This window comes from Cervus elaphus, chromosome 9 (assembly GCF_910594005.1).
Source record: "Cervus elaphus chromosome 9, mCerEla1.1, whole genome shotgun sequence".
In the NCBI taxonomy this organism is placed as follows: Eukaryota; Metazoa; Chordata; class Mammalia; order Artiodactyla; family Cervidae; genus Cervus; species Cervus elaphus.
Window position 1 is genome coordinate 80,567,300 of NC_057823.1, and position 25,185 is coordinate 80,592,484.

The following is a 25,185-nucleotide window of genomic DNA, read 5'->3' on the forward strand; positions in this document are numbered from 1 at the left end:
AGGTAGAATTACTGATGATCACAGCTCCAAAGGATGAGCATGAGAGTTAGTAAGCAGAGGATCACCAAAAAACTAAGAGGCCAGGATGCTGGAAGGCTTGACTGCCTGTATAATGAAATCTTGAGGAAGGAATTCAGGAATAGAGTTGGAGCATGACAATGGCGCCAACCCAACCCTGGACCCTAGCAGGAAAGGGCAATTGTATTCCTAGCACACAAGAGTTCTCTCTTGACCTCTCTTTGAAGAGTAGACGCCTGAGGAAAGGGTCTCAGGAGCCAGGTGACTGTCTGCGTCGCCTACACTCATTGCATACACTCACTCTGCATTGCATACCCCCTTTCATAATGAGCCAGGCTCGGAGCAGCAGCCCCTGCCTTGAGGTCCTGCACAGTGTTAATCATCATATCTACACGCTTCCGATCATTGTATCTCTAGCTTCTAAGCACATTGACTGGCCCATCAATACTGAAATACTTGCCAAATGAAGGAATTCATTGTGACTGAACAAGCCACATACCAGGCACCATGATAAGCCCTCCACGTGAATTTTCTCCCTCAATCTTCATGACAGCCCGATGACATTAGTAGCTTATATCTGAGGAACCTGAAGCTGAGAAAGGGCCAGGAACTTGCCGAAGGTCACAGAACAAGGACATCCAAAGGGAGATGTAGCTTTCTCCAGCACTGTCCTAAATCACCACGTGGAGCGGGGGTGGGGGTCAACTGACCAAGTCTGGAAGGACATCTGTTTTCCAGAGCCCAGATAAAGCAGCTCTAGGTCCAGACCAGGAGACCCTCACAGGCTCTTGCCTCCCTCTCCTGCTGGACTCCATACTCAACATCCCACTTTATTTCATTCTCTCTCTCCAAGATCCCCTTCTGGCTTTCCACCCATCATGATTTCAGAAGTCTTTATTTCTGTTTCCACCATAGATGTGAAAAGCTGGCTTGTGATGTTTGGATTTCAGCTCAGCAACATAATTCCTGGCTTCCCAAGAGCCAAAATGTATTTCGTGCCTCCGCCCTATGAATTGTCAGAGAGTCAAGCAAGTGAGAGCGGACAGGTAAGCGGAGGTCCCTGCCAAGAATCCGAAAGATCATCATCACATCATCACTCCCTCTGGCAAACAGAACCATGTCGGGTCCAAGGACGTGTCAGTAGCAGCAGAAAACATTGGAGCTGGGTATAAAAGGGGCATGAGACCTGGTGGCTTCACAAGACAGCAAACGTCAGTGCTGTCACTTGTCTGGCACAGCACATATTTCTTCCCAACCTCAATTATTACCTTAATTGTGGTATCATTATCTGTTGAGTGTATACCCTTGAGTCACTCCTTGATTAACAACAGCACTGAGATATCTAGCAGCAACCCACCATCTGCACTGCCTGTAAGATCATAACCCTTTTGGCTTTTATGGGACATAATAAAACGGTGGTTTGCAGTTTCTGTCCCATTAAAGAACATTTTTATGCCTCACATAAAATCTCAGCATTTTATGACCCAAACGTACACAGATTGAGTTTTCGGAACATAATCTGTGCTTGAGTTTCTTGGTGATGACCGAGAGGTGGTCAGTTTCAATTTGGGTGCAGCTGAGACCGCGGCCACAATTGGACGGGAGGGGTGGGCATCTGCGTTTGGATTTCTCCTGCTGCAGAACCCGTGCTTGGCATGATCAACCTCTGAAAGGTCTCAGCTGTTCTGAATAATTGTCCAGACTGTCACTAGAGAGAGACCAGGAGGAACTGCCGGGTAATTGAGAACAGCGTTCTCACAGTTCTGCCCCATGGGGACCACTCACTGGATGAATAGCCATCATTTCGCTCATTTATCTAAGTGCCGTTACCTCCCCAACACAGCCTCCTCCATTATCCCAGCCTGTCCCCCAACCACCAATTGAGATGAGTTGTAATTTGTAAGTAGAAAACTCAAGGCCAATGAGAATAATGGGGATTTCGTCCCCCTGCAGAAGTGGGCTAGGATCCAAAGCAAGTGGCTCAAAAAGCCCAGGGATATTCCCTCTGGCCCACGCAGCTGGAATCTCTTTAGCCTGGTGCTTCTCAAACCTTCATATGCATGCAGACCAGGTAGAGGGGCTTGGTAAGATGCAGCTTCTGACTCGCCGGGTCAGGAGGAAGGCCTGAGATTCTAGTCTTTGCTAACAGGGAGGGTCCTGGTGATGCCTCTGCTCCTAGCCATACTTGGAGTAGCACAGTGCCAACTCAAGGAAGTTAATGAACATCCTCTTCTGGAGGGGCTAGCCATTCCCTCCTCCAGGGGACCTTCTCAACCCAGGGATCGAACCCAGGTCTCCTGCACTGCAGGCAGATTCTTTACCACCAGGGAAGCCCCTATATGTGTATAAGGCAGCTGCTAAACCATTAGCAGGCCAAATGACTCTCTTTTCTGCAATGATGGAGGGACATGGTAAGTGCATAGGCCTGGGTATAGATGCCAGTCAGGCAGTATGCCTCTGCACCCCCATTTATAGTTACAAGGTGGGGAGGCCATACCATCAGAGCACTGGAAACAAGCCAGCCTGTCCTAGTTCCAAAAGCTAGGGCTCTCTCAGTTCTGATCATGACAGACACAAGACGTATTCTTGCAGGGGTGTCCCAGCCTTCCTCTTTCTGACCCTCTTTTCTGACTCAGCCCATGCATGCACAAGGTGGGCCCAGCCCACCTCCTCAGCTTTCTGTTTTTTCTTCTGCCCACAGCTCATTACTGGTGTCCAGCAGACAACCGAGAGGCACAACCAGGCCTTCCTGGCTCTTGAAGGGCAGGTCATTTCTAAGAAGCTCCACGCCAGCATCCGCGAGAAAGCAGGCCACTGGTTCGCCACCACCACGCCCATCATCGGCAAAGGCATCATGTTCGCCATCAAGGAGGGGCGGGTGACCACCGGCGTGTCCAGCATCGCCAGCGAGGACAGCCGCAAGGTGGCGTCCGTGCTCAACAATGCCTACTACCTGGACAAGATGCACTACAGCATCGAGGGCAAGGACACCCACTACTTCGTGAAGATCGGCGCGGCCGACGCCGACCTGGTCACCCTGGGCACCACCATCGGCCGCAAGGTGCTGGAGAGTGGGGTGAACGTGACCGTGTCGCAGCCCACGCTGCTGGTCAACGGCAGGACTCGAAGGTTCACCAACATCGAGTTCCAGTACTCCACGCTGCTACTCAGCATCCGCTACGGCCTCACCCCCGACACCCTGGACGAAGAGAAGGCCCGTGTCCTGGACCAGGCCAGGCAGAGGGCGCTGGGCACGGCCTGGGCCAAGGAGCAGCAGAGAGCCAGGGACGGCCGGGAGGGCAGCCGCCTGTGGACGGAGGGTGAGAAACAGCAGCTGCTGAGCACGGGCCGCGTGCAGGGCTACGAGGGCTATTACGTGCTCCCCGTCGAGCAGTACCCTGAGCTGGCGGACAGTAGCAGCAACATCCAGTTTTTAAGACAGAACGAGATGGGAAAGAGGTAACAAAATCGTCTCCTGCCATTCCTCGCCTGGATGGCTCAGCGGGAGTCACTGTTATCTCCTCTCCTAAGGAGATGAAGACCTAACGGGGCACTAACGGCCGGGCTGCTTTAGGAGACCAAGTGGCAAGAAAGCTCACATTTTTTGAGTTCCAATGCTACTGTCCACACGAGAAGTCCCACCTCCTGGAGTGGACTAAAGCCCGGCGGCAAAATTCCTGAGGAAAAAAACAAACAATCAATCAAAACACAAAACAGACAAATGGACGAACACACAACCATGTTCCAAGTTCCCCTAAAATAATGACCCACTTGTTCAGGGTCTACGCAGCCAAGAGACGGAAAGAGACGCAAAATGTTCAAAAGAAACAAAACATACATGTGCACACAGGAAACAAACAAAATACACACACACACAAAACAAAAACACACCGACCGAAAAGCAGAGACGTGAAGATGAGAAGGCCTCATGTTCTATTACCTCACTCATTCCCACGTGAGCGACACACAGATATCCGTGAGGGCCGGCATCCCACGACCAGCTAAGGACCACGATTCAGACTGCTCGTTGGATAGATACTACAGACGTTTTCGTTTAAACAAATACAGGTGCATTTAAACCACGACTTTGGGGGTGATTTGTGTGTAGCGACTGGGGAGGGGGGGGATAAAAGTGAAAGAGTGAGCACTGGAAATAACTTTTTAAAGAAAAAAAATAGAAAAACACAAGAAAAAAAAAGGAAATTAATATCAAAAATCGAAGCGAAATAATACCGTTCAGCACTTAACTCTCAGGTCCTGATTTAGTCTGGCCTGAGCTAATTTATTTGAGCGCAGAGTGTAAAATTTAATTCCAAGGGTGGCTATAATCACTACAGATCAATTTCATACTCTTTTGTCTTTGAAGATTCCATTGTGGACAGTAATACGCAGTTACAGGGTGTAGTCTGTTTAGATTCCGTAGTTCGTGGGTATCAGTTGCAGTAGAGGTGTGGGCATCGTGACACTCTTTTGCTAAACGGGCACCACTTCAGATCACCCTGTACATACCTAAGCCTCGAGGCACAATCACTGTTTGAGATTTACAATTATTAGTGTGTTTGTTTGGTCCAGAAACTGAGACAATCACATGACAGTCACCACGAGGAGAGAAAATAAAAAATTTTAAAAACCCACAAAAAACAAGAAAAAAAAAGTTTAAAAAAAAACCATAAAAAAATGTCTAATAAGAACTTTGGTACAGGAACTTTTTTGTAATATACATGTATGACTTGTTCATCGAGTTTTTATATTAATTTTAATTTGCTGCTAAGCAAAGACTAGGGACAGGCAAAGATAATTTATGGCAAAGTGTTTAAATTGTTTATACATAATAAAGTCTCTAAAACTCCTGTGGACACTGGTCTTCTGTGGAAATGCTTTGCGGTGAGGGCAAGGTCAAGAGTTCTGGAGAAAAGGGTGTGTGTGCATGCTTAGTCGCTGTTACGTCGGACGCTTAAGACCCCACGGACTACAGCCCACCAGGCTCCTCTGTCCATGAAATTCTCCATGCAAGAATGCTAGAGTGAGCAGCTGTTCTCTTCTCCAGGGGATCTTCCTGACTCAGGGATTGAACCCAGGCCTCCGACATTGCAGGCAGATTCTTTACTGTCTGAGCCAACATGGAAGCCCCATTTTTTGATGTTAAATACATGCCAAGAACAGAGCTAAGTGCTCTGCATACAATATTTTCATTCAATTCTTTTTTTTTTTTTTCATTCAACATTATTCTCAGAGCTTACCATATGCTGGGCCCTTTGCTGAATTCTGGGGATAAAGGAGGTGACATGAACAGGGGCACTAATCTCATGAAACTTACAGCCAAGGATGCAGACAACAGTCAAGTAGTTACACTATAAAGAAAATGACAGGAGTCAATACCAAGAAGGAGAGATTTACAAAGTTATAAAAGCACTTAACTGGGGATGTGGCCTTGACTGAGAATGCAAAGGAAGTACTGAGATTTGAAAGTTAAGGAGGAATTAACCAGATGAAAAGAAGTGAACGCATCCCAGACCCAGAAAACAGTACGTGCAAAGGGACAGTGGTCACACAGTCAGGCCAGAAAACAGAAGAGGTTTCCAAGGTTCAGAAAACACCCTAATTAAAGACTGGATTTTTTTTTTTTTTTTTTTTTTTTTGGTCATTACAAACAGGGAGTCTGCTTTAATCTCATCAACAAGTGCTCTGAATGTGGTGTGAACAGGCAGGGCAGCTGATGCTATCATCTGTGTAAGATAACAAGGAAGGTTGCTGGCCATCAAGGAGGAAACAAGTAAATGGAGTGGACAGATTGCAAAGACAAGCTCCTAGTATCATTCACTTAGCAAGTGGAGAAACCGAGGCTGCTTTTCACCAAGCTGGGAGGTGGTAGAATGATTCAAGCCCAGCCGCGGCTGATTCCCAAACCTCTCCAGCACATCCGGGTGGCGTGTCACCCCGAGTCCTTCAAGGTTTCTGAACCACCCCTGCCTTTCAATTCTCTAGCCTGACCAGGGGTGGCTTCCCCAGGTGGAAGGAGACGGGGAGAGAGGCCAGGCTAGAGAGGCCATGGTGTATCAGATCCCATGACCCTCTTATCAGCAGAGCAAGCTGTGATGAGTGAATCAAATAGGAGAACAAAAATACACCAGAGAATTTCCTTCTCAGAAGCACGTGTAGGGACTTCCCTGGTGGTCCAGTAGCTAAGACTCTGCACTCCCAATGCAGGGGGGGCTAGTTTCAATTCCTGATCAGGGAACTAGATCCTACATGTCATGACCCAGGGGTCCACATGCCATAACTGAGACCCAGTGCAGTGAAATAATATGAATATTTTTTAAATACCTTTAAAAAAGAAGCACATGTAAAGCTTTCTTTCCCTGTTTTCTTTTAGAAGAACAGGAAGCAGGGCACAGGTCCTCCGTGCCTGGTCCAGCTGCCTCGTTTAATCTGCCTGGTGTCAGGACCCCTTGGATCTGTACCCACAGAACAGCCTCCAGTTGGTCATAAAGCCAGGCTGAATCCCAACCACATGGGGGCCAACTGTTGTGCCCTGTCTCTCCAGGGAAGATGCAGCCAGTGGGGCCACCAAGACAGAGGGGATCTCAGGCAACAAGGCGGTGGGAGCTTGCCCAACCTCACCAGCCTCATGGGGGGGTGGGGGAGGGGGGCAGGCAGACTAAAAAGGGTGGGCTCACAGCGCAGCACACAGGCAGTCACATGTCACCAGAGTTTCCCTTGAATGTGAAACTCTCCTCTTCTATGCCCACCATCTTTGAATTATCCATAAGTGCCCTGTGACACCCAGGCCAGCCGAGCCCCTCACAACATGCACACTCATAATGCAGAAGAAGGAGGTGGTGTTGGATTTAAAAAAAAAAAAAAAAAAAAAAAAAACTTCTGTCTTTCCTTGAACCAGACCTAGAATGACCAGCATAAAATGTTTCACCTCTTCCAAAAGTATCAGTTGGCCATACTTTTTCCATAACATCTCACGGAAAAGCCTGAACAAATTTTTCGGCCAACTCAGTGTTTGCAAAATGAAAGACAACTCCAGAAAGGCCTTTCAGGGGACAAGATTATACACTCTGAAGTCAGCTTGATGGAAACAAATCCTAACTTGACCACTCATGAAACACAGGGCTTGGGAAGGTTTATGCTGTTTAGTCACTAAGTCATGTCTGACTCTTTGCAACCCCTTGGATGATAGTCTACCAGGCTTCTCTGTCCATGGGATTTCTCAGGCAAGAATACCAGAGAGGGTAGCCATTGCCTTCTCCAGGGGATCTTCCTGACCCAGGGATGGAACTCGTGTCTCCTGCATTACAGGTAGATTCTTTATTGCTACATGCCAAGAACAATGTTATGTGCTCTACACACAATATTTTCATTCAATCCTAATTCTTTTTCATTCAACAACATCAGAGCCACCAGGGAAGCCCTTTGGGAAGTTACATGTCTTAATTGGGGTAAACAGCATTAACCGCTTTAAGAGATAAACCTAGGAAGTTCCCTGGTGTCCAGTGGCTAAGGCTCCATGCTCCATCCAAATGCAGGGGGCTCAGGTTCAATCCCTGGTCAGGGAACTAGATCCCAGATGCTACAACTAAGAGTCCACATGCCACCACTAAAACTTCCTCATGCCACAACTAAAAGATCCTGCATGCCACAACTAAGACCTGACAGCCAAATAAGTTTAAAAAGAGAGAGAGAAAAAAAGAGATATACCCAATATAAGCTAACACAGAAAATGCTGAATCCTTACTTGTGTGGTTGTCCACTGTGGGCCTGCAGTGGAAATGGCTCTGCTCCAATGAGGGCCCCAGGCTCCTTCCATTTGTGGCTCCACCTTCTTCTAGGTCCTTAGAATCTTTGAAGTAGAGCCAAAAGCACATGTATAACTACTTTATTTTTAATGGGCCACACCTGGGCATATACTCATCCCCTCCACTCACATTCCATGAGGGGTTCCATGGACCTTTCTACTGCAAAGGACACTTAGACAATGTAGTCTGACTAGGAATTCAGGAAGAGGAGACTGGATGTTCATGAGTCTAAGCAGTTGTTGCCACCTAAGGCAGCATCTATGAGCCTCTGTTTCCTGACCCGTAAATCAGGGCTGATAAACACGGGGCTGCTCAGATGGTTAAATTTGATTGCATATATCACCAACACATGGTAAGTCCCCAGTAAACACTAGCTTTTATTATTTCTAAATCTTTGCTCCAAGCACAGAGTTTCTAAAAGTAGAACTTGAGGCATGACCTGTTCATCCTAGGGGAAAGAGATTTTTATGCAGCTGTGAAGAAGATGGAGAAAACTGGCCCTCAAATCCTGCTCGGGGTGCCCCTCCTCCCTTCCAGGCCCAGGACACAGAACATGTACCTCAGGATGCGAGCGCTGCTCACGGCTTTTCGGAAAGGCTTGATCTCAGCAACATGGAGTCTGGCTGTCCATTCAGTCATTCGTCGACATTCCCAGACACCTAGAACAGGGTCGTCCCGGGCACCGTGAGAAGCTCGGACTACAAAGAGAAATAAAACATGGTCCAAAATCTCACCGTCTAAAGCGTGAGGACTAACTCACAAGCCAATCTGTGGGACAGAGCAGGCTCGACGCTGGCACAGAAGTGATGGCCCAAACTGTGAAGGCGGGGGAGAGGACCACAAGTTCTGTCCACGAGCTTAGAGCTGGGTACTCACAGGGACGAGAACGTGGGGACGAGAAGGTGAGAGGGCTGCGCGGACTAAGACATAGATTGCAGGAGTGAGAAGAAAGTCATAAGCTGACCATGGAGACCTTGCTAAAGGCTAGAGCGATGGCTATGCACGTGGACCCGCCCCACCACGTGGAGCTCTCTGAACACGCCCGCAACTTCCAGGGCCAGACCAATCAGAGCAGGACCTCGAGGGGGCGTGGTTACCACGGGCGGATTCTGAAGCTCCCCAGGGGACGCGAACCTGCAGCCCTGGGAGAAGTACTGATTGGAGCCTTAACAGGAGGTACGTGGCCTCAGACATCCATGTCGGAGTGAGGCAGGAAGGAAGACCAGGCCAAGAAGTCGGACATCCTCTTCCATACCACGAGGACTGTGCAATGGGGCTCTTGTCTAGTCGTTAAGTCGCGGCTGACTCTTTGCGACCCCGTGAACTATAGCTCACCAGGCTCCTCTGTCCTTGGAATTCCCCAGGCAAGAATACTGGAGTGGGTTGCCATTCCCTTCTCCAGGGGATCTTCCCGACTCCAGGACTGAACCCGCGTCTCCTGCTTGGCAGGCGGATTCTTTACTGTCTCAGCCACCAGGGAAGCTCGAGGCTCTTGCACCTGGGGAGAAATATTACTAGGAGATCCTTTGACTAGCAAAGTGGAGAGAGGAGAGGAGCAGAAAGAACAGTCTGGGAGGCTGCATCAGCCCCCGTGTAACAGCCCAGATGATGAGGAGACACAGGATTAGGTTTTGGAGGGAGGAGGAGGAGGCTCTGTATCTCCCTCACAGCTGGGGACAGTGTCGGTACTGGGTCGAGCTCAGCAGGATTCAGTCCAGAAGCTCAGAGGGTGTCCTGCAGGGGAAGTGTCACAGACACCAACATGGCCTCTCCACACGGGTAAAAGAACCAATGCCTCAGGAGAAGGGCTTAAGGAGAAGTCTAACCTAGGCTTACCTTCAGGATTCCTCTGATGGGCTCACGTCAAGACTTTGCAGGAACATTCTGATCCAGTGTGCCCACAGCCAAGCCCCACCATCCATCCTGACGCTCTGGGAAGCCTGAACCCTCCCTCTGACGCCCAAGCTGGCCCTCCGACTGCGGGGCAGCCCTCCAAGACCAAATCTGCACCAGCTGGAGTCTTTCCAGAGACTGACCTCACCTGTTGCCCAAGCCCCACCCTCCTAAGCCCTTGCTTCCTCCTGGTACATGCTTGCTGTCTGGCCACAAGGTGGCAGCCTTTCCCACAAAATCTTCCTGGATCTGGGCCTGGGCACCCAGGACTGGTTTAGCGAAAATGTTAGGCAGCTCCACTCTGAGAATCAAGAGACGGCCAAAAAAGCCCTGGGCCCAGAGAAGAGTCCTGTGCCCTCAAAGAGGCCCCTGGAATCAGTTCCAGGAAGCAAGATTCCAAAGAATATTCGCCCTGGGAACAGCCAGACTGGATTCAGAGGCTAGCTCCACCACGTATTCCCTGAGATTTTCATACAAACCTTCCCCTTCCTGAGCAACCCATTTTCTCAGGTGCAAAATTGGGGGGAATTACTGTATAGGATTATTTGAAAAGAGTAACAAAAATAATAAATACGAAGTACTTGGCAAGTGCAAACTTGGGATTTAAAATTTTCTTTTTCCTTAAAATAATTGTATGTATTTATTTGGCTTTGCTGGGTCTTTGTTGCTACACGGGCTTTTCTCTAGGTGCAGTGAGTGGGGACTACTCTCTAATGGTATGTGGACTTCCCATTGCAGTGGTTTCTTGTGTTGAGGAGCACAGGCTCTAGACACACGGGCTTCAATCATTGCAGTTCTAAGGCTCTAGAGCACAAGCTCAGTAGTGTGGCACATGGACTTAGATGCTCCATGGCAAGTGGGATCTTCCCAGATCAGAGATGGAACCCATGTCTCCTGCATTAACAGGCATGTTCTTTACCACTGAGCTACCAGGGAAGCTCTCAAGTTTTATTTTCTACTCCAAAGACCGTAACCCCAAAATGATGCCCAGTTTTCCTTTCATAGCATTTTACCATTTAAGTCCCACTGCCCCCATTTTTAGCTAAGCCTGGGCTCTTTACTTAACCTCTGAAGCCTCACTTTCCTCCCCTCTGAAATGGGTATGATGATCCCATCTCACAGGGAGATGCTGTAACTAACACCCAGCTTGAAGTGAAGTGAAGTTGCTCAGTCGTGTCCAACTCTTTGCAACCCTGTGGACTGTAGCCCACCAGGCTCCTCCATCCATAGGATTCTCCAGGCAAGAATGTTGGAGTGGGTTGCCATTTCCTTCTCCAGGGGATCTTCCCGACCCAGGGATTGAACCCAGGCCTCCCGCATTGCAGGCAGATGCTTTAACCTCTGAGCCAACACCCAGCTTAGTGCATGGCAAATGGGGATGACTATTCATCCAACACGAAGCATGATTACTCTTAGCCTCTGAGGACTGAAGGTGGAGCCCCTGTCCTGAGATTAGCTAAACACGGTCCCAGTCCTGAAGCTTGACCTGTCAAAGAGCAAACATCACCACTCTCCTCTCCATCCACCCCACACATAAACTACAGAAAGCAACAAACATGCGCTCAGCTAGCAGACCCCGGGGCAAGAGGAAAGAAGCTATGCCTGCACCCCCGCAGGAACATTCTATCCAGTGGTCCCCCTCCCAGAGAATGAAGTAGAAGGATCTTGGTGGGGTCTGTTACCAGGTTCTCAGTTAGGAGGGTAGTGAAGGTAGGGAGTGATCACCTGGCACCTGGCCGGGCACACAGTCCTCATCAGGGCTCCAGTCTGAGCAAGACAGACAACCTCTCTTTTTGCCCCACCCACCTTTATTTTGGGGGGCTCCAAAATCACTGCAGATGGCGACTGCAGCCATGAAATTAAAAGACACTTGCTCCTTGGAAGAAAAGTTATCACCAACCTAGACAGCATATTAAAAAGCAGACACATTACTTTGCCAACAAAGGTCTATCTAGTCAAAGCTATGGTTTTTCCGGTAGTCGTGTATGGATTTAAGAGTTGGACCATAAAGAAAGCTGAGCACCTGAGAATTGATGCTTTTGAACTGTGGTGTTGGGGAAGACTGGAGAGTCCCTTGGACTGCAAGGAGATCCAACCAGTCCATCCTATAGGAAATCAATCCTGAATATTCATTAGAAGGACTGATGCTGAAGCTGAAACTCCAATACTTTGGCCACCTGATGTGAAGAAACGACACCTTGGAATAGATTCTGATGCTGGGAAAGATTGAAGGCAGGAGGAGAAGGGGACGACAGAGGATGAGATGGTTGGATGGCATCACCAACCGGATGGACATGAGTTTGAGTAAGCTCTGGGTGTTAGTGATGGACAGGGAAGCCTGGCATGCTGCAGTCCATTGGGTCACAAAGAGTCGGACACGACTGAGCTGAAGTGACCCACTTTTAGTCCTCTGTGTGGGTTGCCACTTCCATGAAGCATTCTCTTCCATCCTTTCCCCTTAGCGATTGCTTATCTATACTTTCCAGTGAATCTCCTCCCTGGTCCCCTTCACTCTCTAAACCCAGTGAAATTATCAAATGCTTTCACCTGGTACTTCCATAGTGGTCCAGTGCTTAAGACTTTGCCTTCCAATGCAGGGGGTGCAGATTTGATCACTGGTCAGGAAGGACAGAGGATGAGATGGTTGGATGGCATCACTGACTCAACGGACATGAGTTTGATCAAACTCTGGGAGATAGTGAAGGACAGGGAAGCCTGACTTGCTGCAGTCCATGGGGTTGCAAAAGTCAGACCCAACTTAGCAACTGAACAGGAGAGCTAGGATCCCACGTGCCTCTTGGCCAAAAAACCAAAGCACAAAACAGGAGCAATACTGTAACAAATTCAATAAAGACTTTAAAAATGGTCCACCTCAAAAAAAAAAAAAAAAAAAACCCTTTCACCTAAATTAATTGATCTTATTTGAATTTTACATTTACCCAGTGAGACAGTCAGGAGCAGCTGAGAAACTGATGCTTGAAGAGAGGAAGTGACCAGATGAAGTCACACAACACAACAGACCCTTTCTAGTGTCTGGAAATCCTCCTGTTCTCAGTCTACTATCTCATTATATTATGGTTCATTATTTTCATTGCCAGGCCCCTCCCTCAACAACATTTCACCTTCGTGTGATCTCAGTCAAACACAGATTTATTCTAAGACAGGAGCCATTGGCCAGAAGGATTCTGCCCCATGGGTTGAAGTCAGCCAGGTGCACATCTATCATGCAGGAGGCTGGAGTGGGGAGGGGAGATGAGAGGAAGATCCCAGACTGATCCGCCCCCAGGCAGCATCACTGTGTTAATCAGAGCACTTGTGATGCTAAGTGACAGAACCCTGACACGAAGCTAAAACTGGCAGGTCCAAAGGCATGACTGACTTCAGACACGGTCGGATCCAGGGGCTCAAAGGATGTCGTTGCCCCACCTCCACCTCTGCTTCCCATGAGAAGTGGCCTTATTCCCGAGTAGGCTTTCTCCACGTGTGGCAACAATGACTGCTAACAGCCCCAAACCTATAGCCTTGCAGCACCCATGGAAACAGCAGAGAGCCCTCCCTCTACGCACAGAAGACCTTGAATAGGCTCAAATCCCACCAGCACTTGGGGACCATAGATTTGCAGCAACATGGATGAAGCTAGAGATTATCATATTAAGTGAAGTAAGTCAGAGAGAGAAAGACAAACATCATATGACATCACTTGTATGTGGAATCTAATACATGACAGAAATATGACACAGTACAAAATAGAAAAACAATCAGGGACATCGAGAATAGATGGGTGGTTGCCAAGGAGAAGGGGGAGTGAGAGAGGGATGGATCGAGAGTTCGGGCTTAGCAGATGCAAACTGGTGTATATATTATTAATAGAATGGGCAAACAACAGTTGCTACTGCACAGAACAGGAAACTGTATTCAATACTCTGTGATGAACCATAATAGAAAAGAATATGAAAACGCACGTATACATATATGTGTATATAACTAAGTCACTTTGCCGTGCGGCAAAATTAACACAACATTGTAAATCAGCTATACTTCAACAGGAAAAATACAGAACTCTGGAACCATAAAGAGCGGGGAAAGGTGGTTTCCCCCAGGAAAGGTAAGTGCTTAGACAAAAACATGCTAGCTGCTGGTGTATCCACTGAAACCACGCCATTTGTCTATTCTGTCAACAAAGCGTCCCCACACATCTTAGGTGCTCGGTTGATGAGGCCAGGGGCTGGGGATCCAAGGATCAATACACAGCCATCTGGGAGCAGTCTGGTGGGGAATGCCAGCCCACAAAACAACAATCACAATGAAACACAGAAGTGCTGGGGAGAGAACCATGCTGGGCATGATGGGAACATGGTGCGGGGAACAGTTATTTCAGCACTGATGGGGATTTGGGAGAAAGGACATAGGAACTTCCTGGTGGTCCAGCGGCTGAGACTCTGTGCTCCCAGTACAGGGGGCTCAAGTTCAATCCCTGGTCAGGAAACTAGATAGCACATGCTGCAGCTAAGACCCAGCACAGACAAATAAGTAAATATCAAAAAGAAAGAAACACATGCACGGGTACCACGTTGGGCAGATCTAGGTTGAAACTTAATGGGCAAACAGGTACCAAGCCCATCAAGTCTTTCTGCTAAGGTTCTTATCCACCTCCCCCACCACCTGCCACTGCCCACCATGGGCCTTTCCAGTCCTCTGTGAAGGCAGGGAACCTCCTCCCAACACCAGCCTAGAGAACCTGTCATTGGGCAGACCTGGGTGGGGAAGGGCTGGACATCCCTCCTGCCCCTTCACTTCCTCTCCCCCTCCCCCCACACACGGGGAGCCGGACCTTCCCTTAGTGTCTCTGCCATGCCGCACAGGTCTCCTGCCAAGTACCACCAGCACTCAGGGTCGGGCGGTCTGTCGTGGGGCTGCCCTGACCACATAGGAGGCTGAGCCACATCCCTGGCCTCCGTGCACTAGACAGCTCCCCATGCCTAGTTGTATGCGTGCCTAGCCGCGTCAGTCGTATCCAACTCTTTGCAACCCCATGGGCTGGAGCCCATCAGGCTTCTCTGTTCATGGGATTTCCCAGGCAAGAATACTGGAGTGGGTTGCCCTTTCATTTCCCAGAGGATCTTCCCAACCCAGGGATCAAACCTATGTCTCTCATGTCTGCTGCATTAGCAGGTAGGTTCTATCCCATTAGAGCCCACCTGGGAAGCCTTGCCTAGTGGTGATGACCCCGAAACAACACCTCCAGACATGGCCTGCTGTCCTCTGGAGGTGGGGAGAAATACCCTCCATTGAGAACCCCCTCCCTCATCTCTCCTCCACCCCAGACTCCAGCCCCCTGGTCAGGCAGGCTAGCTCCCGCTAAGCAGACAGTTGTCAGTACTCACCCAAATCCATCCAGGGTGGGCTGCTTCTCCCGCACGCACCCCCTTGCTCTGCACGTTCCATCATTCCCACGTTCTCATGAGTTACACGCATCCCCTGCACAGTGCAGGCCACTGCCCACGTGCTCTGTGTGACGCCTTGGCTCACGCCCAGGGTCCTGGTACCCGTGTAGTCCTCCCCAGCACCTTGCAGTGTGTGACACACACGTTCTTCCTCCATGTGGCCCACACGGGAAATCAGGCCTGAGTCACAGACCCATGCCCCTCTGAGCATACACCACTTGCCCCCCGACACACGGGCAAACACACAATGTGTGTTGAGATTCAACAGACACACACACGCAGGTCATAGCACGTGGTGCAGATCCTGGGCCTTCCACCCCATCGCTCAGAACATGGTCTGCTGTGCACTTCTGGGCAGACTAAGTGAGACATGCCTCTCCCTAACCCGTCTTCTCGCTCTTCACGCCAGTGTCACTGGCATCAGGATGTCCGGTGTACCCCCAGAGCTGAAAGAGTCAAGACACTCCTGACCAGTGGAGGTTCCCACAATAATAGGAAGGGCAACAGCTTGGCAGACTCGTGCTCCTGAGAAAAACACCACCTCCTGCAAGCCACCCTGGAAGCCTTACAGGTTGGCGCAGATGGACACTGACTCATATTCTCTCTAGAAATGCCACGGCACCATGCCCAGCCCCGTCCAGAAAACACTGGAAATCATTAATCACCATCAGATGTCCCTTTTCAAGGGACTCCTGGAACAGGACAGGGGAGGAAGGAGGAAATACAACATTACCCAGTCATCTCAGGCCCCAGCATCCTGCCTAGGTTTCAGAGGAGGGCCCTTGAGAGGGCCCTTGACCCTCCCCACTTGTCACATTCTCAATGGGATGGCTCTGACGTTCATCACTGGAATGGACCGCAGGAGCTGCGTCCAAACAGACCTGCCGCCACTCCATCTGCAGGGTTCAGGTCGCTGCCTCCCTTTTAGCAGGGGGAGCAAGCGGGGCAGGGGAGGGCCTGGGAGCTGGGCAGCAATCCATTCTCTCCTCCACACTTGGCTCATGAATTTAGCTACTGAGTAGTATCTCCTAGGTGGTGGATCCCCGAAGGAGAGACGCAGGGCGGAGACCAGTGCTTAGTCCCAGAACCCCTGGTGTGGAAAGACAGGAAGTTTGTGTGGCATCACTCTCAGCACAGATGTAGACTCTGTATACAGACGTACAGTGGGGTGGCCACTTCATGCTCCTCTTCTGACCTTGTAGGACAGGACATCTGACAGTCTGACATCTGACAATCTCTACACTCGAGAAGGTGTACAGTGAAATGGTTTCTGGCACAAGCTTTGGAGTCAGTGATTTGAGGTTGAACTCTACTCTACTATGTACTTGCTCCAAGCCTCAGACAAGCTCCCTGAGACCTAGCATCCTCCTCTGTGAAGTGGAGAAAATGATGCTGCAAGCCTCCTGCAGGGGTCATGAGACTCCACTGACACCCACTCTGTGTAAAGCACTTACACGGAGATGCCACCGTCCCACGTGCTGGCTCTTGTTAATGCAGGATACAGAAGACAGCACCATCTCAACAATGCCCGCAGGACAGAGAACCTGGGTTCTGCCAATGGCTCAGCTGACGTACCCGAAGGCAGAAGCATCACCCTGGAGGCCCCGTTCCCCCTCTTTGTAACCCCCACCCCTGCTGGAAACCCCTGTGTCGTCCTGCTGGAGATCTGGCAGAGGGGAAACTGAGGACCAGCAGAGAAAGGAAGAGAGTCCCGTTCAGAAGCACGTCCTGTGGATGAGAAAGCCCCGGGGGGGACAGGGTGGAGACCAAGTCTAAGCCACTGCACACCCAGGCAGGCTCAGGCTGTCAGAGCAGAGGGAAGCAGGCCAGCTCTCCCAGGCCTCGCTCGTGGCCTCGGGGACCCCACCCCCAGCCCCTTCCCTCTGCTCCTGCACCAGGGAGGTGCTGGAACCCACTCCCGAGATGACTCGTCCTTCCCAACCCCGTGTTCAGTGACACCACACTGGTAGTTTGGCAGGGGCCATAGAGGGGATAGCTACACCATGCATGGGAGCAAATTTCCACGAGACTGGGGTGGTTTGGGGTGGTGGAATGCAAGAAAGGACAAAGACATCAAAGAGCCATTCAGCGGGCCGCCTCCGGTGGCCAACTGGTTGGGATTCTGGGCTTTCACTCCATGGCCCACCTTCAGTCCCTGGTTGGGGAACAGAGATCCCACAAGCCATGTGGCCGGGCCAAAAATAAAAGAGAGAGAGAGAGATTAAGAGGACAAATATATGGCTACCAAGGAGGAAGTGAGAGTGGGAGTCACTGGAAGATAGGACTGACACATACACACTATTGATACGGTTCCCCAGGTGGCACTAATGGTAAAGAACCCACCTGCCAAGGCCGGAGACGTAAGAGACGTGGGTTTGATCCCTGAGTCAGGAGGATCTCCTAGAGGAGGGCGTGGTAACCCACACCAGTATCCTTGCCTGGAGAATCCCGTGGTCAGAGGAACCTGGTGGGCTACAGTCCACGGGGGTGCAAAGAGTCAGACACGGCTGAATATAAAATAGATAATTAATGAGAACCTCCCATATAGCACAGGGGATTCAGTGCTCTGTAGTGACCTAAATAGGAAGGAAATCCAAAAACGAGGGGGTCTATGTATACACATCACTGATTCACTTTGCTGTACAGTAGAAACCCACTATGAATAACATGACCTTGTAAAGCAACTGTACACCAATAAAAATTTTTAAAAACAGAAAAAAGGAATCCCTACCATTTACAACATGAAAAAAAAAAATTGAGAGAGAGAATTGGGGAGAGAGCATCCCTAAAGGTGAAAGCTTTGTCTTTTGACTTCAAGGATACAGCACTTGGACACCCAAGGCGAAGAACTCAGGCCTGGCAACATTCTAAAACAAATCAGCAATTAACTACTGATAACAACTGTGGTTGAAGCAGCACAAGGACATTTTCTGCGTTCTTCCACATTTTCAGGGTGTGTGCAACCAGTTGACAATGATACAGCCTGGACCGTGGTGCAGGCCACCTGCTGGTGCAGGTGAAGATCCCTGCCTTCAGCTTCCTGGCACTGGTTCTCCCCAGGCTGGGAACCTTGCCTGCAGAAGCCTCACGAACCCCTCTCTGAAGGGAGCTGCAGGGCACAAGGTCACACCATCCCCTACTCCGGTGGGGAGTTCACATCCAGGGACCAGTCCACCCCAAGCTTCAAAGGCCTGGCTGCTCCCCTGGGTGAGCAGCATCCCTGAAGAGTTATCCCAGCTCCAGAGCTCCAACGGGATTGGCCCAGGCCAGGGCTCCTATGGCACTGCAGCCCAACTTCCCCCTCCGCCCAACCCTGCATCCCTCCCTCCCTCCCAGGTGTTGTTCCTGGCATGCTAAGAAGCTTCCTGCACTCAAATCTTCAGCCCAGAATCTTCTCCCAGGGAACTCATCCTAAAATACTCCCTACCCATCTCCCTGTAAAGAGACCACTGCCCAGGAGAGCTAGTGCCCAACCCCAGGTGGTTCTTTGCAGTGAGGACTTGTGCATGGCTGTCCCACAGTGCAGGGGGTCCCCAGGTGCCACTAGTGGTAAAGAACCTGCCTACCGATGCAGGAGACATAAAAGATGAGGGTTCGACCCCTGGGTTAGGAAGATTCCCTGGAGGAGGGCACGGCAGCCCACTCCAGTGTTCTTGCCTGGAGAATCCCATGGACAGAGGACCCTGGCGGGCTACAGTCCATGGGCTCGCAAACAGTCAGACATGATTGAAGCGACTTAGCAGGCACGCACGTGGAGATGCCAGGGACCTGTAGAGCCGATGTAGGGGCTTCCTTGGAAGAGGTGCCTCACAATGCGTTTTGCTAGGGGTGGGGTGGGAGAAGTAGGGGGAGGAACATGATGGAGTGTGTGTGTGTGTGTGTGTGTGTGTGTGTGTGTGTCTGTGTGTGTGTGTGTCTGTGTGTGTCTGTGTGTCTGTGTGTCTGTGCGCACGCGCCTCTGCTGCTGTTTGTTTTCCACCCCTGTTGAAGGGCACGGCAAGAGGCGGGGAGGCAAAAGAATGCCACCTGCTTGCTGAGTTTAGCAACACCCAGGACCTCTGAGACAACAGCCACCTGCTCTGCTAACTACACAATGTATCTGAGTGTGCAGAAACACACGCCCTCTCTACCTGCAGGCGCAAAATGCACACAGCCCCAGACACACAGCCCTCCTTCCCAGGCCTGGTTCTTCAGTGGCAATGGAGAGAACTCAGCCCACCTCACCTCGAGTGCAAGAGGTGAAGTTGAAGATCAGGCTCTGGGATCAGCTCCTGGTCACAGGTAAATCCCAGCCTCTAGCACATGTCACTCGCTCCCACATGAGTCCATTTATTCATTTCCCCCAAAGACGCACTGCACTTACTGTTTGCCATCTTTGCTGGCTCGGAAGCTCCCTGTGTGAGGCGAGCCCCAGCTCACTCTCCGCAAGAGGATGCTACACAGATGGGGAGTCTCCTCACCACCTGGAACAAGGGAGTTCCTGGCCTCCCTGCCGACCAGAGGGCTCTACTGAACAAACTCCAGGCAGTGGACCACGTCCATGCTGGTGGCTCCACACAGAGGCAGAATTCGCCTCCCACCTTCCCCCACAATCCTCCTGCCCAATCCAGCATTCAGTGAGAGCACATGCCTGAACCTTGCCCCTGGTGGGGGCAACCGTGTTACTCGTTAACTTGGTGATTGGAAATTGATTTCTTCTCTGAGCTGCTGAAGATGAGATGAGGAGGAAAACCTGTGGAGGGCAAGGCTTCTGGGTCCTTGTGCCCTTAGGGTAACAGTCATGCCATTCACCGTTCAGATGAATCTAGAACTTCACCAAGCACTCAGATGCCAGATCTCATGTGCTGGGAGAATCTTCTGTATTCCCAGAGATGGGAGGTCTTATGTTAACACTAGCTACTGTGCAGACTGGAATTTAATGTCAGGCAGGCTTGGGTCTGATTCCTCCCCCTGCTTCTCCCACCCCACCCCACCCCACCCCCCGACCCAGCAAAACACACTGTGAGGCCCCTCTTCCAAGGAAGCCCCTACACTGGCTCTACAGGTCCCTGGCATCTCCATGTGCATGCCTGCTAAGTCGCTTCCATCGTGTCTGACCCTTTGCGACCCCCAGCCCCAGCTGGATGTGGGGAGTGCCAGCTCGGTGCCTGGTTCAGGATGCCCACTCAATCCACGGCCACTGTCAGTACTATTGTTGCCAACCCCAGGGAAGCTCCTGTCTACAAGATGAGCCCCCTTGAAGGCTCTGTGTAGGGCAAACCCATCACCCACCTGCTCTTGGGCCATCCTCTGGCCCCTGACACTCTGCCTTCAGAGCTGCCATATGTGAGGGCTTTCCTCTTCTGGGCTGGACCTTATGTTTGATCACCATGAAATGAAAACATAAGATACCAAGAGACTGGGGCTGGGAAAAGCCCATGAATCCCTGTTAATTTCATGCAGGTGCGAATCTTCAACCTTCCAGGCAATTTCAGTCATTGAGCTGGATCATTTGGACATCAGAGGGGCTGCAATGCACCAGCAGCCAAGCTCTTAAAGGGACATCCAGGGAGCTGTCCTGGAAGATGAGCCAGAGAGCATCTCCATCCTCCATCATCTGCATATTAATTTTGTATCCTGTGTGCATATATATGTGCTAAGTTGCTTCAGTCGTGTTGGACTCTTTGCAACCCTATGGACTGTAGCCCACCAGGCTCCTCTGTCCATGGGATTCTCCAGGCAAGGATATTGGAGTGGGTTGCTATGCCCTCCTCCAGGGGGTTGTCCTGACCCACTGATCAAACTTGAGTCTATGTACCCTCTGCTGGCAGACATGTTCTTTATCCCTACAGATTCTTTACCCCTAGCGTCACCTGGGAAGCCCCATCCTCTGTATTCTGAATCAGGTGAGACATGGTGACCCATGGTCACATCCAATCCCAGGTTTCTTTTTCCTTATTTGAAATACGGTGAGGAAATTTCTCCCCTAACTTTGTTTGTTTTCCTTTATAAAGACTTTACAATAAAAATGATAAGCTATGTGAAACCTATTTGGAGTTCAAGTCATTTGGCTCACCAGGAAATAGATGGCTGTTTGCCAGGCTTTTTGACTATAAAGTTGTCAAAGCCCAATGTGAGAAGTTCAAAGGGAGGAAGTGAACAGATCACCTTAGGCAACTCAATGCACATCAGACAACCTAGTAGTGGTTGCTACTGCAGTTCAGCCAACACTTACAGAGGTGTCCTCCATGGCAGGGGCTTCCCGGGTAGCTCAGCGGTCAAGAATCTGACTGGCAAGAGGAGGCTTGGGTTCAGTCCCTGGGTTGGGAAGATACCCTGGAGAAGGGCATGGCAATCCATTCCCTGGAAAATCCCATGGACAGAAGAGCCTGGCAGACTACAAGCCATAGAATCACAGAGAGTCAAACATGACTCAACGGCTAAACAACAACAAAATTCCATGGCAGACACTGTACTGAGATGAGTTGAATAAAACATAAAATATAGTACCTTTTTTCCTATTATTTACTGATTTTTAACAATATTGCCACATTTTCATTCTCTTTATCCCTCCAAAATCCTCAGTTACTGAGCCATTTGAAGTAAGCTGTAGACATCATGACACTTAACCCCTGAATATTTCAACTTCTGTCTCCTAAGAACAAGGATGATTATTCTTCAATAACTACAATATTACCATCATCCTGAGACCGTTAACACCAACATGATAATATTGTCTAAAATGCACTCTGTATTCCCATTTCCCCAAGGATCCCAGGAATGTTCTTTGTAGCTTTTTTTTTTTGAAAGCAATCCAGGATATACTTGTGGATCATGCACATTTGGCTTCTTCCTAATGTTTTGATGGATGTAAAGAAAGAGTTAGAGCTGTCCAATAAAGACTTTTGAGAAGGAAACTTTAGACTTCAACTAAAAAGACAAATCTGTCCATAAGGACCCTTGGATGCTGCATAATTCTTGTTCTTCACCACAGATGGGCAGATTATTTCTTAGAGGGGCATATGGACTCCTAATTATTCCAACAGTTTAATGCCATCTGCTCGCTATGAGGAGGAAAAACTGTTCAAATGTGGTGTCGGGGAGTCTTAGGTCTTGATCAGGGTTTAGCCTGTGTTCTGTGACACAAGCCCATGTCAGTGTAGGCCTGTAGTAGGCACTGGAGAGGTGCCTGCTTGAAAAACAAGCCTGCCCTCACAGGGCTTCAGGTCTAGTTGAAAGTAAAAGTGTTAGTCGCTCAGTTGTGTCCGACGATTCTCTGCGACTCCATGGACTATAGCCCACCAGGCTCCTCTGTCCATGGAATTCTCCAGGCAAGAATACTGGAATGGGTAGCCATTCCCTTCTCCGGGGGATGTTCTCAACTCAGGGTTCCAATCTGGGTCTCCTGCATTGCAGGCAGATTCTTTACCATCTGAGCCACCAGGGAAGCCTCCCAGGTCTAATTGGGGAAGGGAAAAACAACAAGGAGAGAGAGGGAAAAATGACAAGGCTGGATTTCTGGGTAAAGTAGATGAAGGAAAACGTAACTCAAGCCTGGATGGTGGGGAAGAGGCCTCATCTAAGCCACAAGCTGAAGCAGGGGTTGGGGGTGATGAGGGCCCACCTAAACTGAGCCTTATGAGACATAGAAAGGTGCTCGGAATCTATCCTAAGACCAGTCAAGTGCCATTGAGGGGTGGAACACAACCAGATGTCCTGGTGCACTGTCAAGGATGATGAGCAAGTGGGCAGAGGAACCACAGCTGGGAGACTGCACCAGGAACAGGCGATGAGCGGCTGCAGTTAAGACAGTGGAAGTGGAGATGGACAGAGGGAAACAGACGGATTTTGTATTTTTAAAATTTTTTTTTAATTGAAGTATAGTTAATTTATGATGCTGTGCTAGTTTCAGATATAGAGCAAAGTGATTCAGTTATATATATATATAAATATATATATATATATGTATTCTTCTTCAGATTCCTTTCCACTATAGGGTATTACAAAATATTGAATACCATTCCCTCTGTATTTAGTAGGTCCTTGTTGATTATCTTTTTTTTTTTTTTAATTTTACCAGAGTATAGTTGATTTACAGTGTTGTGTTAGTTCCAGGCATATAACAAAGTGATTCAGTTATATATATACATATATTCATTCTTTTTTAGATTCTTTTCTCATATCACATGCATGCATGCATGTTCAGTTGTATCTGACTCTTTGTGACCCCTATGAACTGTAGCCCACCAGGCTCCTCTGTCCATGGGATTATCCAGGCAAGCATACTGAAATGGGTTGCCATTTCCTTCTCCAGGGGATCTTCCCCACCCAGGGATCAACCCGCATCTCTTGTGTCTTCTTTACCAGTAGAGCTATCTGGGAGAGATTGTCTATTTAATATATTGTTGTTGTTCAGTTGCTAAGTTGTCTAACTCTTTGTAACCCCATGGACTGCAGTATGCCAGGCTCCTCTGTCCTCCACTATCTTCTGGCAGTTGCTCAAATTCATGTCCACTGAGTCAGTGATACTATCTAACCAGCTCATCCTCTGCTACCCACTTCTCTTTTTGCCTTTAATCTTTCCCAGCAGCAGGGTCTTTTCCGGTGAGTCAGCTCTTGGCATCAAGTGGCCAAAGTACTGGAGCTTCAGTTTCAGCGACAGTTCTTCCAATGAATATTCAGAATTGATTTCCTTTAGGATTGACTGGTTTGATCTCCTTGCTGTCCAAGGGACCCTCAAGAGTCTTTTCTAGCATCCTAATTCGAAAGCATCAATTCTTTAGCACTCAGCCTTCTTTATGGTCCAACTCTCACATTTGTACATGACTACTGGAAAAACCACAACTTTGACTATACGAATCTTTGTTGGTAAAGTGATGCCTCTGCTTTTTATTATGCTACCTGGGTTTGTCATAGCTTTCCTTCCAAGGAGCAAGAGTTTTCCTTTCATGTCTGCAGTCACCCTCTGCAGTGATTTTGGAGCCCAAGAAAATAAAATCGGTCACTTCTTCCACTTTCTCCCCTTCTACTTGCCATGAAGTGATGGCACCTGATGCCTTGATCTTAGTTTTTTGAATGCTGAGTTTTAAGCCAGCTTTTTCACTTTCCTCTTTCACCTTCATCAAGAGGCTCTTTAGATCCTCTTCACTTTCCGCCATTAGAGTGGTATCATCTGATCTGCATATCTAAAGTTGTTTCTATTTTTCCCCAGCAATCTTGATTTCAGCATGTGATTCATCCAGTCTGGCATTTCGCATGATGTGCTCTGCATTTAAGTTAAATAAGCAGGGTGACAATATACGGCCTTGACGCACTCCTTTCCCAGTTTTCTGCTAGTCAGTTCTTCCATGTCCAGTTCTAACTGTTGCTTGTGGTCCTGCATACGGGTTGCTCAGGAGGCAGGGAAGGTTGTCTGATATTCTCATCTCTATAAGAATTTTCCACAGTTCGTTGTGATCCACACAGTCAAAGGCTTTAGCATAGTCAACGTGGCAGAAGTAGATGTTTTTCAGGAACTCCTTTGCTTTCTCCATGGTCCAATGAATGTTGGCAATTTGATCTCTGGTTCTTCTGCCTCTTCGAAACCCAGCTTGTATGTCTGGAAGTTCTCAGTTTATGTACTGCTGAAACCTAGGTTGAAGGATTTTGAGCATAACCTTGCTAGCATGTGAAATGACTGCAGTTGTATGGTGGTTTGGATATTCTTTTTCATTGCCCTTCTTTGAGATTGAAATGAAAACGAGCCTTTTCTAGTCCGGTGGCCACTGTTGGGTTTTCCGAATCTGCTGACATATTGAGTGCAGCACTTTAAGAGCATCATCTTTTAGGATTTGAAATAGCTCAACTGGAGTTCCATCACCCCCACTAGCTTTGTTCCTAAATTTATAAATAGTAGTGTGTATATGTTAACCCCATACTCCAAATTTACCCCTCCCCACTCACCCCTACTATCCCCTCTGGTAGCCATAAGTTCATTTTCTATGTCTATGAGTCTATTTCTGTTCTGTAAAAAAGTTCATTTGTATCATATTTTTTAAATTCCACAT

At 49.0% G+C, this 25,185-nt stretch overlaps 1 protein-coding gene and 1 long non-coding RNA gene across 5 annotated transcripts in view; one reads left to right on the plus strand and one right to left on the minus strand.

The window, feature by feature from the left end:
• The window catches only part of TENM2 (teneurin transmembrane protein 2), a 1,355,200-nt gene extending 1,350,328 nt beyond the window's left edge, over window positions 1-4,872 (plus strand). For all 3 annotated transcript variants that reach the window (XM_043913490.1, XM_043913492.1, XM_043913491.1), the window contains 2 exons: window positions 934-1,064; window positions 2,720-4,872. In XM_043913490.1, coding sequence (XP_043769425.1) covers window positions 934-1,064; window positions 2,720-3,481 — 893 coding nt within the window. In that variant the 3' untranslated portion in view covers window positions 3,482-4,872. The remainder of the gene's footprint in view (window positions 1-933; window positions 1,065-2,719) is intronic.
• A 2,894-nt stretch (window positions 4,873-7,766) lies between these two features.
• Window positions 7,767-19,732, minus strand: LOC122700545. Of its 2 annotated transcripts, none has more exons than XR_006342801.1 (3): window positions 19,524-19,732; window positions 8,383-8,521; window positions 7,767-7,867 (listed from the first exon to the last, which is right to left on the minus strand). It is a non-coding gene; the product is annotated as an uncharacterized LOC122700545 (long non-coding RNA). The 2 variants fall into 2 exon arrangements; XR_006342802.1 differs by lacking the exon at window positions 19,524-19,732 and adding an exon at window positions 9,660-9,732.
• Between the last annotated feature and the right edge of the window lie 5,453 nt (window positions 19,733-25,185).